The 15,927-nt window shown below is 37.9% G+C and overlaps 1 protein-coding gene across 2 annotated transcripts; it reads right to left on the reverse strand.

Annotated features, from left to right (window-relative positions):
- Positions 1–210: 210 nt before the first annotated feature.
- On the reverse strand, positions 211–15,359 carry nxph2a (neurexophilin 2a). 2 transcript variants are annotated; one of them, XM_043248972.1, is made up of 4 exons: positions 14,873–15,359; positions 14,629–14,772; positions 3,217–3,970; positions 211–965 (listed from the first exon to the last, which is right to left on the reverse strand). In XM_043248972.1, exons 2-4 carry the CDS (start codon positions 14,671–14,673, stop codon positions 874–876), a joined length of 891 nt encoding a protein of 296 aa, XP_043104907.1. In that variant the 5' UTR covers positions 14,674–14,772; positions 14,873–15,359; the 3' UTR covers positions 211–873. The 2 variants fall into 2 exon arrangements, with proteins under 2 accessions (XP_043104907.1, XP_043104908.1); XM_043248973.1 differs by lacking the exon at positions 211–965 and having other exon boundaries at positions 1,041–3,970; positions 14,873–15,358.
- Positions 15,360–15,927: the final 568 nt, after the last annotated feature.

Genomic DNA, 15,927 nt, shown 5'->3' on the forward strand with positions numbered 1-15,927 from the left:
AACGCGATTAATACGGTCAAATAATGTCATTTGAAACATTAACACATTTTGAAATGTAGTAATTTCCGACGAGGACAAAGCATAAATTTTTAAATTTGTCAAATGGTCCTTCAGAAATCAATAATAGAGAAATATTCCTTATATTATTAAATACAGTTGCTTTTTTGTAATTATTTAAAGTTTAAAAATGCAAAATTTGAAGTCAAAATCTTTTGTAGATTTTTTTTTTTCATCAGTTTAATGCATATATATTTTCTTTTTCTGTAAGAGCAGTGTTAAACTTCATGATCTCATCCCGAGGAGTTTGTTATAGTTATTACGTTTAGTAGGAAGTGAAATGTCACCTGCAAAATGACTAATGTTTTGACATTTTGGGTTGGTTATTCGTGTTCAACACATTTCAAGAAGGTGAAAAGAGGTGATGAAATTGGCAAAAAGAACAACCGGCCATCAAGCTCAACTGCAAATTACATTTCGCTAAACATTATAGTCATTCTGAATGCAGCGTTATTCTAAACACGATATTTCCTGGCTCTGTAACATAAGTATATACATAAGCGATCATTGTGATTTCTGCAGCGGTTGCAACGCGTTGCTCTCGCACCCTCCATGATGGGGAAACCAGGGCTAATTAAAATGAACAGCATGCAGTCCGTAATCCGAGCTATCAAACACACATCTTTTTCCCGTGCCAACATGCCGCTTCATGCCGACCATTTTCTGTGGTTCCTGGGGAACTCTGTGATAACATCTCACTATTAGAAAACCTCTCTCCCACTCCTGTCTATCTGGAAGACAATTTTTAAGTGCACCACAGAGCTAATGAGACGTTGCGGATTCATACAGTTGTTCTTTTTTCCACCATAAGACAATTCAGTTTTGTCTTTTGTATTTTTCTTTTCTTCTGCGTGAATCGGATGGCGGGAGGCCGTCTGTGTTGAAAGTCAAAAACATGACAATCCATTCTGTAAGAAACAAAAGGTTAACATTGTGTGGAAGAGTCCATAGTTTTCATATGCACATAAACTAACACGGGTCTATACATCAGAAAGATTTTTATTGAATATGATCATGTAGTAGAGCTCGATGAAATGAAACACATATCACAGGGTGTAATGTTTTTATCCAGAGGTAACGTATTTTACTGACTGAAGAATCAAGTGTTTTATGCGGTCATAAAAAAAAAAAAAAAAACTGCAGATATGCAGATGTTTCACTACAAATCTCACATAAACGGTCTGAATATGCTTCATGTTTAAATCCGTTGCACTGAATAAAAGCAATAAATTAACCCTCTATGGTGCAGTTTTGCTGGCATTTTTCCTTCACTAGAAATGTTTGAAATAAAAAGACATTTTAAAAAATAAACCAGCAATATATTTTTAAGCCACAGGGAGGCACGTCAAAGTGATTTATAAATTGCTGTATTGAAGGTAAATGGAGAAATATTTAAGTACAGATAATAAAGGTGTGTAATGATTTTTAAAAGAAATCCCAAAAATGAATTTATTAATCAGAGGAGAAACTATTTTTCAAGACAAAAAATATTTGTCTTTTTACTTAAAAACTATTTAATTCTGTGTGTTACTAGCAGTTTCTTTATGAATTCATTAGTCATTTCTAAGTGAAATTCGTTTCATAGCAAATCAGTGTGAATGAGTACCATAGAGGGTTAAAAGAAAGCTCACAGGTATTTTCCTTGAGCGTTTTTTTTGTAGATTACAGATACTGGAGACAAACATAAAGCATACAATTTACTAAAAAAATTAAAAGCTGTGACAAGCTAGATGGCTCAACTCTACATCTACTTGATATAACTGTCAAACACCAAAAGTAGGAAATTTGTGTACGCAGGATTGATAGATTAAAGAAACAAATTCATCCTTTAAAGGCAAAATACACACGGTTTTATAGTCACATTTATACACTATTCACAAATTTGCACACAGGATTATAAACTAAATACAATTATAAACAGCTATCTTTGCATCGACATGTTATTGACGTAAATGTTCATGTGGCAAGACAATTAGAGTATCAGTACAATTAATTATCCATCTGATTCTTTAATTCGAGCAGAACTGCGATCAGTCACCCTTGATATGGGAAAAATGAAATAAACGACTATAATCTGTTTGGCACACACACACACACACACACACACACACACATGGAACCTGAGAATTCCAGTTCTGATTATCAGAGTATGGCATTTCAACTGGTTCATTGTGACACACTGACATTTAGACTATAATGTGCAAACAAAAACAAATCCTTCAAATTATCTCCATATACTCTTTTAAATGATGAAAGACTCAACGCAAGGTAGACTAGCATATTGTATTAAATTACACTCATGTGCGTTTGCATAAATGTCTGTATTTACTCCTGACACATTTTCACTTTGACACGAAAGAGTTTGATTCCGGTCCAAAGTCACTGGCTTGAATAGAAGCTTGCTACATGACTGACATGCTAAATTTCAGTTTTTGGCTCCGGGCCCCTCTGTCATGGTTTGTAAGTGAAATTTCCCACTATAATTAATGTTAATTAGAGCCTGGAAATGTGGATCTCTGTGGCGAGACCATGACAAAGGGTTGTTAACCGGCTGCCAGATTCACTAAATCCACCTGTCCAATGAATTGTGCTCTCGTGAGACATGGCAAATTACTCTTTGAAATTATACACAAATCTCAATTCGCGCATAGATCTTTTGTGAAATGCGAAATAACTTAAGAGTAATTTGTAAGCGATGTCTTTGCTGAATGATTTAACCCGTTCACGCTTATCTTGACGACTGCTTAAATGCTTCAAACAATTTAGTGCTGAACAAGAGGCCACGCTGCTCAATAAAATACACGCACGCACTAACACGCACACATAAACCTCACAATAAAAAGGTGTTTCACGTATAATCTATCCTCTGTAGGTCTCTGATTTATTAGCTTGACAAGTAGCGAAAGATTATCTGTTTTCGGAAAACAAATTCCCAGTGGAACTCAAACCGCGGGATGGATGCGAGACGTTCAAAGCCAAAAAACGAAAGCGCCGATCAGTTTTTTTTGCTATCTGACTGCCGTATCACAATAGGCCGATGCCAGTAGTGTAGCCTAATGCGAAACATCTGGATTTATTTTAATTGCTTCTAAATCAGATGAAACACATGGTGAAATGAGGTCGACCGTTCTCACTGTCTAGGATGGACTGGATCCTAACCTGTGGACGCGTACGGCGTGTCGCTGTGATAGTTGTAATCGGGGCAGATTTTCTGCACCAGTTTATAGTCAGTACTGTAGAAGGCGATGTAGATGCATATGACTTTGAAGGGCTTCGAGCAGAGCCAGGACACGTGGCTCTGGGTGGATTCTTGGTAACACGTGTTGGACGGGTCGTAGCTGCAGTGTGAAGTCTTTTTGCTGCGGTCTGTTTTCTGGTACTCGATACGACAGTTGAAAGATTTGGAGTCTTTCGTCTCCAGGGTGGACTGCTGGGCGATCTCAAACTCCACCACCTTGGAAGGCGGCACCAAGCTCACGGAGACGTTCCCCAGGCCCGTGGAGTTGTGGCGGAAATAAACGCTGAACGTGCCGTTGCCGTGGTCCACTATCTTGCCTGTAATGAGGAGATTGAGTTTCACGGTTTTGATGTTGGAATTGAAGTCGCCCCAGCCGAACATTTTTTTAAACTTGCCCGTTTTCACGATGGGTCTGCGTTTAGTCCTGCTCTGCGCCTCTCTGACATCTGTCTGGTTAGATAACCAGTCCCAAGAGTCCTCTATGTTTTCCAAATATGTAATCTCCCTCCTGTTGCTCTTGAACCCAGGGGATCCCCGGGCGAAAAGGCGCAGGGGGTTGAGAACGCGGGGGCTGGCGCTTTTGGGGGAGGGGTGCTCCTCGTTTTCAGCCTCCCCCCAGTCCATGAGCCCCACCTCTGGAATATGGACTCTTCTGCATGTGACCTTCCAACAACACTGCGAAAAGCACAAACGCACAAACATGAGGATCCATAATACTGTATGCAACATTTATAGCCTATACATTTCGTTATTATACAACTGTAAAGTGCAATAGTGTATACCCACTTTTTCCTTGGCCTCGGTTCCAGAATTATTTATCCATCAATTTTTCGATTCAGATTTTAAAAAGATCATTTAAAAAGATTCTAAGCCAAAACAACCAGCTATAAGGTGAATGTCCATTGCAGAATATTCATAATAGGCATAGAAATATTGAAATACTTTGACGCTGACTCTACTGTGCATCTTACTACTTCATGGGAGTGTGTAGACACTAAACACATATTTTGCCATACTAGTCACAATTCTCTGATTGGAGGAAATATCTTTATAGAATTCCACTGTTAAATAATGCAGACTGTTGTGATTTAACAACCCCGTAACTCACAATCTGTCTTTATGAATTAATCAATGTATTCGTTCAAAACACTGATTCTATCAGGACCAATGTCTGGCTGAATCTGAAAAAAGCTATTCTGTTTTACAATTTCTGATCTTAATTAGCTTGCTAGTATGGTATTCCAAAATCAGTCTGACGTTGTGACACTGATTGATTCAGTAGCCTAATAAATGAAGTGGATGTCTATGAGAGAGTAATTGAATCATTCATGATTCATTCAGGACCAAAACAACACCGTGCGCTACAGAAGAATACGGTGTATTCTCTCTGGTGGAAGTAAAAACAGACACCACAGCTATCAATATTGTGTCTAAAATTTACTCAATATTACCGTCATGATTTTCTCTACAGCTGTGTTATAAAAGCAATGTCACAGCCATTCTGCTGGAATATTAGCACAGCTGTTATCTTCGCCCAAATCATAGCTATAATTTAGGTTGCATTAAACATGACTGATGTTAATAGGATGACTGTCTTGGTTATATATTTGTATCTTTATTGTAAATAAAAATAAATAAATAAAAAACATCCAAATGATCTGCAAAGGGTAAACATGGAATTATTTCTGCAATACACTGCAGTGCTGATCCTATGTGCCAAATAACCTTTTTGCTCCAGGATTGAGTTCTGGTCCACTTAAGATAAAGTCTTAATAATTTGTAGAAATAAGCCAAACTAGTTTGGCTGGTAATTAGCGCAGGCTGCCATCCTGAGGCACGGCTGAGAGGATCATTTGCTGAAGCAGATGTGAAAGTAGGGCTGTTTGAAATCGCACAGACGAGCAACCCTGTATTTTCTCTATAATTACTAATTTTGCTGTAAGCTTAACAGCAGCATATGAAAACTCAGTCAGCAAAGGAATACATTCATGAAGACATTTCCATCCAAAATGGTCCAGAGCGTATCAGTGTTTCAGTGGCTGTGCTTTATCGAATGTGGTTGGAAATCGTATGTAAACAAAGTAACATTTCTGGGTGTCTGTGTAAACTTTAAAATGGGTGTAAAATGTTATTGTCAAATAACGCAACGGCTTGAGAGCATCATGCACAACATTATAAATGATGCAAGCAGCCAGTAATAGCCCAGTAATTTGAAAGTTCCCGGTATAATGTGAAATCAATGTGTCTCCCATGGATTGGAGGTTCTGTTCATCTATCATTCTTCACAAAACTTAATTAAGACAATACCTCCATGTAAGAACAGAGAGAGCAAGAATGCAGTGTACATTTCCGTAATGAATTTATGGGCTGCAGGTGAAACCTCCTGAAAAGTCCACTGAACAAAGATTGAAGATAACCCTCAATGGAAATGAGAAAAAGAGAAGTAGAGATTTTTGTCTTTGATGATACATTTATTCACTTTTGAGTCCCCCTGGTCTTGTACGATGTTCACTAAACTAGAGCGCTCATATCTCTGTTCTCGCTCTTGGTTGCGAGTCGCTTCATTTTTCATTTCGCAGGCCTCAATGACTTGACAAGGGAAGATGAATACCATTCACATTTAGAGAAACTGTGGTGAGAGACAACTTCAGGTGAAGCAGGAAGGAGATGATAATGCTAATGTGGAAGCAGTTAAAGGATGATGAACAACTGGGGAAATTGCTGTGACAAGTAGAGGGATCACAGGCGAAATAAAACGCTTTACTGCCTTGAGAGGAAAACTTAAAAGGTTGTGCTGACAATCGGTCCCAATCCTTTCTCTCTCTCTCTCTCTTACACGTAGAGTGGCAGTAATTCTACACGTATTTTGGTAATATGTTTGATGTCTAACTCAAGGGAAGGACTGAAGCTGTGACTTTGGTAGAGGTAAGGCATACAAGGTTTGCTGAAGGGGAAATCTAAGGACGTTAATTAAGACTTTAACTAAACTTCAGTACTGTCCTGCAGGCTAGAATCAGAGTAATAGAATGATATTTACCTTTCATTTTCTGCTTTCACAAACAGCAGTTGCATAATTCCTCTCAGGTTCACACAAGTGTTTTATCCGAATGTCCGCAGTTTATCATATTAAACTGATCGGGTAACATTTGACAACCCGAAACTTTCCAGATACTCTCTGGCATGATTTTTAATAGTATATATATTCAATGGTTGTTACGGTTTCAAATTTTAAAACTAACCTTTAAAACTAAATTTAACGTTAAATGATATGTACATTTAATTGTTAATAATTAATTGCAAATAATCACATATAAAATAGGGCAATAGAATCTAATATAACATAATATAATATACATGCATACAGAGCATATACTGTATGTGTGTGCGTGTATATGTATACACGTTTCATTAATTATTCATTAATAATTATTTTAATTAATGTATGTATGCTACGAATGTAAGGTTTGGGTTTTTTTGAAAGATGTTTTTGAAACTCTTATACTGTGGCATAAAGACTTCATTTATTAATAAAAATATTATATATATATATATATATATATATATATATATATATATATATATATTACAGTGTATTGTTACAATGTAAAATCAAATATAAGTAGTACATTTGTATTTAGTAAGTGTATTTATTTAAAAATTTGTATATGTGAGCAAATCATTCTAATAGGCTGATTTTGCGCTCTTATTATAAATGCTAAAAACATTTGTGCATCTTTCTTTAAAACTGATCCCTTTTTTGTTTATACGTTACTAAAAGTTCACAAGAACAGCATTTATCTTAAATTAAAATCTGCTATAACAAATGTCACCCTGTCATTTATGATCAATTGCAAATGCATGGGTATCCATTTCTTTAAAAGAAAATTGTTAGTGACCTCAAACCTTGTAAGAGTAGTGTCTGTGTGTATATATAGAAGTAAAAAAAAATACTATACATACATATCAGCATATATAGTTTATACCATCAAAATAATTAAATGGTTTACAAATCGGATAAAAATCTGTAATTCGATAACGTATTGTACAATGTGTCAGTCACTCACAATGAAAGCTGGCCTAGCAACAGCCCCGTAATATGACATCCAAAAAGTGAGAGAAGAATCAGTCTAGACGTTCATCTGTAATGAGCATTATGGAGCAAGCTGTCTGCCAGTCCCTGGGGTGGACATATCTTTTACAGCTTGACATAAAGGTAATTGCCGTGGTGACCAGAACTAGCCCTCTAGAAAGTTATTAAGAAGTCAGGGACATCGCAGTGGCGGATCATGGATGAGGATGCTGTTAAAATGCATTTGCTTCGTCTGGCTGTAGCACACCTCTGATGGCTGTGATGGCTCTCCAGCCCCGGGGCATGAATCTGTTTGGATGTCAGACCTGCACCTTCCTGTCATTTTCCGTCCATTTCTCTTTCTTGTGCCGTCTCCCTATTTCTCAGCCCCAGAGACTGTTTGTTCAGCATATTAGCGCAGCTGTGATTTGTACCTCATTTTGAGAATTTATTTCTTTGAATTGTATATTCTGCATTTGCTTAAAGTGACAGTTCAAGCAGCTTTTTTCTGACTTTTGCATAGATTTTTGCTTGGATTTGTAGTCTGGATGAGTGAACGCTAGTTGCCACAAATCTGTGGATACTGGGCAGTCAGAGTTGAAAGATTTCACAGAAAATCAGATTTTAGAGCACATTCTCTTCAACAAGGCATGTTTTTGCGCAAATTAGTTGAGCCTGGAGACAACTTGAAAATCCGGTGTGTAATCCTAATTTATTATGCCCAGTATTTCTCTAACGTTAGCAAGTGTATGATGCATATTTTTCTAAAAATCTGTTCATGCCTGTGTTTTAAAAGACCTGTATTGCATTCCAGCTATTCACCTACGATGTTATTCCATTCCACCTGTATTATGTTACTTTGTTAAATGGATATAATTTGTTTGAAAAATTCAATGTGACATGGCTGGAATATAGTTGCTCAATAATTCATCACCATTATTATTATTACGGATTCTTATGTCTAAAAACAAATGCTAAACGCATCTGAGATGACCTAAACTTACTCTCTGATGTTCCCAAACAAAAACTATTCCTTTGTACAGTCATCTTATACACAACACACAACATCCAGTCCAAATTGTCTATTACACTAAACACATAAAAGGGCGTTTGTTTTAGACAAGTCACCCATAATTCAAGCAAACTGCAGTTTCTTGTTGAACAGTACTGAACATGGCAGCAGCTGCCTCTCCATTACACCTGTCCAGCCCACCGTTCCTCCCCAAAGTCTCTGTCATTTTACTCCTACCTTTGTCTCTCTCTCTTTCTCTCTCTCTCTCTCTTCGTCTCCCCCACTGTTTCTCCTGTGTGGTGTTACATGGCATTTCATTTGTAATGATTCACACAAAGAGCAGTTTCAAGAGAAGGCCCCAAAGGTCTGGAGGAGGCAGGTGGGGGCCTGAGTCTACACACAGCCGCAGAATAGATTGCTACCCTGATGGGTGAAACAGCCACACACCCGAAACCCATCACTCTTAATCAAGAGCCAGGCTGCTAACAAATGGCAGGTGTTCAGTGGAGAGGATCAAAGAGAGAAATCCTCACCCTCAGCCGGGACTGATCGCTGTAGCACTGTACGCTGTGCTGCATGTCTAATGCCATATAATCCCCCCTGTCATTAGCACCTGACCCTTACAGCACCAAACGCTCATGCATGGCTGCTTCAGTCACCGGACCCTTAAATCATCCGCTCAGAACTGCAGCCAATCAGAGGTACGGTCGCTTTCAATGACTTGCAATTAAAATGATGTGAGGCCAATGAAATGCATGCTTGAACATTTGTATGGAACTCTATTAAATTGTGTAAAATTCGGAACATTTCAAAACAAGGATTAAGTTAAAAAAAAAAAAAGAAGACCCACTCATGTACTTTCTCTGGTCATATTGCGAATATGCATCATTTATGTATAACTAAAAAGTATCTCATGAATCTATAAATGTAATCTTTTTAGTAACTGCGTCATAAATAAGAGGTTCACAAACTCAGAAATCTCCCAAACTGGATTAGATATGACAAAACAAACTTTAAAATAGGCTAAATCAAGATGTTTCTTATTAAATGTACTCTCTAAACAACAAGATTCAGGGTTCCCATGGTCTTGTATAATGTATGAGGTAGCCAAACTTTCAATTCTTGACCTGGAATGGCAATAAAATCATAGAAATTTTGTAACGGAAAAAAAAATATTTTTGTTAACTCCAAAGTATTTTATTGGATTAAATTTTGTATAAAATACATACATAACTGCATATATAAGCAAATTACAAAGAAGTCAAGTATATTAATATTGATCGGTTGATTAAATTTATTAAAAATGAGGAAAATTATTTAAATTAAATTATTAAAATAAACTTTTGTTTATCTGTGGACATTCTTACATTCCTAGTTTCTGTAAATAAAAAATACCTATGAGGAGGTATAAGCTTATAATATATAGTAATTAATTTTTTTCTGTAGCTAACATTATAATGCCCATGCTACCTCTAATAAAAACTCTCAACACTTTTAATATAAAAGGCAGTCTGTCTTTTTTTTTTTTTTTTTCTTTTGTTCCAAAGTAAATCATATAAAATTTCTATTAACGTATTAAATTCAACTAACGAGAATTTAAGTTATTGTTAACCAATTATTTTTTGTCTTCGTCTTTTGTCTTACATCGGGTATAGTTTGAAACATTTTTTGGGACAGAGCATGCAGCCGAATGAAACAGTAGGAATAACACATGTTTTAAACATGTTTAATTGCATGCTTTAACATTCTCTAAATATAAGTCAACAACTGTGGGATCAAGCTGCTGACAAAATAAGCATCAAGGGCCAAAAGTCAGACAAGGTGCTATTGTGTTATACTGTATATCATAATTTGTTAACAAGACCAGGACTGTTAGGTGACGAGCGATTCTTGTTCTTTCCCCCTTTAATACCTGTCGGTTCTTTGTTCCACACTCTGCTGGTGTAACTATCATCCCATCAACACCTCTACAGTCCCATTATACCCATCTGTCTGATCTTTGTTCCAACAAATGTGTTTGACATTTCCTCAGCAAGAATAACAGCTATGATCACAAGTTTCGCAAGCAAAAACAGCACTGGAGAGTAACGATCGGGTCAAGAAAAAAATTGCGCAACACTTTAAACTTCCTGAATTGGAGCACTTCTGGTGTTCCATTTCCAAATGGACTTTGTTCACCTTCTTAATTTCCCTCTTTGCTTTGGAGGAAGATCATACAAATATAAATAGTGAGAATCATGCGTGTGAAGCATAAGCAGTCAGCCTTTCCCATCTGTCAAAGCAGCGTTAGATCTGACAGTACAGATGTCTTTGTTCTTTGATTAGGAAGAATCTTAACTGTTTTTAGATATACCAGTGTCTTTGTGAAGACAACGAAAAAGCAAAAAAGAGAAGTCTTTTTAGGTTTCTCATAGAGGTGATAGGTTCTTCATTGAAGAGCGCTGACATCACCACATCAGAGTGACAGAATAAGAGGTAAAGGGATGAAAATGCATGTGAAAGAATATAATGTTTAATTCTTATAATGTCTTATAATACGATCAACACATTTCAAATCAAACCAACTAAAATCTGCACACTTAAAGGATCGCTCACATAAAACATTCTACATCTATCCTCTTTTTATTTTTTCATTTAGACATCTTTGTTTCAATCACAGAAATACAGTAGTGCCTAAATATGAACATTTTGCAATCATTTACTCACCTCGTTCCTCCAAACCTCTATGACATACTTTATGAAAAATCTGTGTGTGTGTGTGTGTGTGTGAGAGAGAGAGAGACAGAGAGCGTGTTTTCACTATCCATAGAAGTCGCACAGGTTTGATTGCAACATTTTCATATGTGGGTACTATAGCTTTCAGTATGTTTCTTTGTCTGAAATTTCTATTAACACTGACAGGGTGTAACAAAAATGTCTAAACAAAGAAATTAGTGAAGTAAATAAATGGCCACAGGTTGTGGGTACACGACCATACTAATAAATAACACACAAACACATGCCAGCCTTTAATGTACACGCTGGGTCACAGAGACGCTTCACAACACATCTATCATGATAAAAATATACAGGCCTGTCCTTCAGCTCTGCAACACTCCGAAATCACAGTTTCCAGCCCGTAAGTGGAAACGCATTGATTTTATATCTCAGGTAATGGATGACAATGACATTACATCCATGGCAAAAAATAAAAGTCAGAACTTTGAAGTAACATTAACATAAACTGTCTATTGAGGAACACATTCAGGAATGAATTTGTAAATTATTGAACCTTTCAAAGAAACTAAATGTATACTTCGAGTGACTAATGACCCGAAATAACAACTTAATTTTTAAATGTAAAATCGTTACATTTTTAGATTAAATTAATGCCGAAGTATAGAAATCTTTTTAAACATGGGGCCAAAACTGTCACTGCATATTCATTTATACAATCCTGATGCAAATAATAATTATTATTGTTACTTGCATCAGAGGATTGTCATCGTCGTCATTATTAGTTTTATTATTATTGGGGTTATGAGAATTCCAAAAACATTAACTTCGATCATCATGTTTCTCTATATCGCAACGTTCTGTCTGGCCAAAATATTTGAAGCCCACGTGCCTGTCATATATTTATTCAGAAAAAAAAGGAAATCATTTATAATAACAACAACAAAACAAACGAAAAAAATGCTTTTGGGTGTGACGTATTTCTTCTGTTTTTTTTCCCCCACGTGAAATTAGCAAGCACAAGAAAGCACACGCCATCGAACATCACTGCTTACAGTGGTAAATGTCACAGACAACATTGTTTATAAGGGATTACTAAGGCAGGCATCTGGAAAGCAACAATGACCCCAATATAGAGCCAGATACACATCACTGGTGTATAAGCCCAGCACTGATAAAGCCAATCTAGTGCGAAATGCTCATATTTACAGACGCACTGGCTAAAATCCTCATGTAATCTCTCTCGCAGGAATTTCTGGGTTACCGGACCTACAAACACATTCCACGATTCCATTCTGGCACTCCTTTTTCCCCTCATTTTGTGTCCTCAACCCATTTCTCTACGTTCTCCCCTCGCATGGCAAATCCAGCGAGGGCTTGATGTGAAGACTCGGGCTGCAGCAGGTTCTGAAGAATATAAACAGCGTTTTTATTGTCCGGAGGGACGGGTGTGTGAAAGAGACGAGGGCCTTATCACAGCCCAGCAGCTCTGTAATTCGCCTCCGTGATACAGCACCAGAGCGGAGAACCTTACACGGCTGGCACAATCCAAAGACGGATTAGTTTTTCTGACATAAGCTTCCTGAAAAACTAATCAATCAGGCCATGCGGCATTATCAGAGGCATAAGATTAAAGCGTGGCTCCTAATCCGGGCACTGTAAATTTTTAGTAAATTCTTCACCGCTAGTTTTCCTCCAGTAAATAAATAATGAAATCAAAGCTAATTGCGCACAAAGACAGCGGGAGAGCCGGACGACCTCGCGATAGGGAATTCACATCATTATTCCGGCTTTAAATTCGCTCTCCATAAACCATTTAAGTCTGCGTACTCAAACGTGCCCTCGGAGTTAAGATTTCGTCCGCGAGTTTCTGACGAAAAAGATGTGAGGACTTCATCAAAATTGCAGACGTTTATGTGTCATTCTTCTGACCGACAACATTGCAAGTGTCTCTCAGTCGCTCGTATAGTGAACAAACATCTGTCTGCCGCTGGAGTCCGTTGCGTGGACATTACGCGCCGCCTTCCTCAATCATCTTCTTTCAAAACACGAAGCGGCGCTCCGTAAAAACTTGAGCAGAGATTGATGGCTGTTATGCTTCTCATGCATGAACAAGAGCAAAGCACAACGACGGGCAACGGAGGGGAGCGTTAAAGAGAGCAGCGCTCTGGCAGCACAGGCCAACCGCGCTGAACTTCGGCCACGCAGAGAACAATCATTACACAAAGATGAGGGATGAAAGGAAATGTGTCTAAACAATAGAGTCGTGGGGTTGTGCTCAAGTGGATTTAGTGCTGATCACATTGTTCTCCGTCCTGCGCTCAGAGGTTGTCTGCAGCAGATGTCACGGAATGAATAGTTACTAGTGTGAAGGCTCTGACCCTCTTATCTGTCCCCAGGGAGCAGCACAGATGCTGGGCTACTTCTACAGTATTTGAATCACGGTGTGTGTGTGTGTGTGTGTGTGTGTGTGTTAGAGAGAGAGAGATAGAGAGAGAGCGAGAGAGACTGTAGGGACTCTAATCCATCGGGACGCTGCCTTCGGAGGATTGTACAAAAGTGGATGTACTCATAGACAGAAGCCATTCCCACAGGTACTGTTTCTCAAGAGTGCAGTGGACAGGCTAATCATAAAATGTGCAAGATTGGGCAGAAATACGTCTGACTGAAAATTACATTTGCATGCAGTCGTGTGACGCTGGTGATTTTGAAGTGATTCAGAAATGTTCTGTGTGACTGTAAGAGTTTTATACAAAAACAAAACTAAATTACGTTTCTCCAAAAATGATGCGCAATCTAATCAAAATCTATTTGTTAATAAGACACATGGCAAAAAGATGCAATAATACACATCTCTGATTTATCTCCATAAGTAATAGCTATATATGCTCAGTTGCAACGGCTAATAAGCTACCTGAAATATTACACTTATTTTGCTTTATCTGCTATCCATCCACACTTGTCTTTTGTATCTATAAAAAATACTTCTTCCAATATTTGACCTTTTTTTAAAAGAAAAAACAACAACAATCATTTAAAGTGGCATGGTCCTAAATTCAGTAGATCTAAAAAAAAAAAAAAAAAAAAAAAAAAAAAAAAAAAGCATTTAAAATTAAATCCTTGCTTCTATTAGTTTCCATATATTCGATATTCAGCATGGCATTGTGCATTTTAAATAAAAATAAAAAAAACGAAGGAATATCTCCTACGGAAAATCACTAAACGCATGCTGTTACTTAATTACAATATCTGAAATTTAATGTAACAAAATGCATAAAAAAAAAAAAGGTTGATAAATATGTCTCTGCTTTCTACAGGGAAAAGCTAATAAAAATACATTTAAATGACAATTGCATGACTGACTGCTTCACCAGAATTATACATAGCCCATACTGTTGTTTTACTTCGATTTAGTAGTTTCACTAAAATAGGCAAGTGCTCTGCATTAAAATCGCATCACCACTTTAAATTGTTTAAAGTTTACACATAAGTGAATGCAGTTTTCACAGACGTTAAGCAGGAAGGGATGGTACTCACCTTGTGCAAACAGAACAGCAGCAAAACAGCTGAAAGAATCTGCATCTTGACTACAGAAAATTGTCTTTTGACTCTTACTTGAGGTGAGAGAAGCAAATATCCAGTTCACAGGGTTTACAAGAAGGTGCCATTGCTCTCAACTACCTGAATTAGAAAATGACACGAAATTGAAAGCGTTTATCAGAAAATGATTGCCTGGAGAGTTGAATGGCATCAGACTCCATAAAGCAAAGTGTTTGCTTACCCTTGGCAAAAGGTGTTGATCATGTTGAAAAGTGACGGTAACCGGCGGGGTCTGTGACGGCGCAGCTGGAGAAGATCCCGGAGGCGTCAGTAAAACTGATAAATGTGCTCGGGACGGGAAAGGCTTGTTTTCTGAAATAGTTTTTTATTGGAAAGTGGCGTCCGAGAGACTGTTCGATGGATCGACGGAACGCGGCGATGACTTACGAAACGCGCCGGGTCCGATCAGTGCGAAGGTGTGAAGCCTCGCAGCATTTCGCGTGATTGATGCGACTCCTCGCGCGCGCGGTCCGTCGCGGCTCTTCTTGTTTATGGCAGTTTGTTCTGATTAAAGTTTTATACAGCCCCAAAGTAGAGTCGGTCTTTTACCAAAAGCTCGATATTTCAGTTTGTCCGTCTGTAGTTTGATTTGTGAGTGTGTGTGAGTGAGTGCGTGCGTGTGTGTGTATGTGTGTGTGTGGTGGTGTGAATCCTTCTTTGAAGTGCTCTTCAGATTTAGCGCCTGAGAGGGACTCTTTCAGCTGAGAGACGTCAAAAGATTAACCCGTTGTGGACACGTGTCTGTTCTTTCTCGCCTTCATCTAAAGTGAAGGTTTTATGAAGACAGATTAACATCGCCTATCTAACATATAATACATATTTTAGCCGCGTTCATGTTTTTAAAGTTGTTTAAAGATTCCGAAAAGGTAAGCTATAGGCTTACGGACAAGGTGGCTCGGGTAGGCTAGATAAAATGCTGTAATTTTAGCAGGTTTGTAGTTTTGTTTAATAGGTTTGTTATTTAATGAATAGCCGCATCGCTGGAGGCTGTGCGGCGCTGTTAGCGTTAGAGAAAAGTAGACAGAAAGGATTGAGTCAGACCTGCGTTTTACTCGAGTTCAAATATAGTGCAAAACAACCGTGAAATGTTACAGCTACACCCACACACAGAAAGATCAGTGTTGACATTGCAAAAATTGCAAGTGTGCAACGAGTCTCGTCCTCTGTGTCTGCAGCGAATCTGCGAGCGGTTCAACTTCAATCAACGAGTCGATATTGAATGAGTCAATAGCGCCA

This window comes from Puntigrus tetrazona, chromosome 9 (assembly GCF_018831695.1).
Source record: "Puntigrus tetrazona isolate hp1 chromosome 9, ASM1883169v1, whole genome shotgun sequence".
Taxonomy (NCBI): Eukaryota; Metazoa; Chordata; class Actinopteri; order Cypriniformes; family Cyprinidae; genus Puntigrus; species Puntigrus tetrazona.

Coding starts and splice junctions, on each gene's coding strand:
- nxph2a (XM_043248972.1), bottom strand. CDS start 14,673: ATGCAGATTCTTTCAGCTGTTTTGCTGCTGTTCTGTTTGCACAAG. Junction 3,971..14,628: donor TGCTGTTCTGTTTGCACAAG/GTGAGTACCATC, acceptor TGCTTTTCGCAG/TGTTGTTGGAAGGTCACATG. Junction 966..3,216: donor CACGCCGTACGCGTCCACAG/GTTAGGATCCAG, acceptor TGTTTCTTACAG/AATGGATTGTCATGTTTTTG.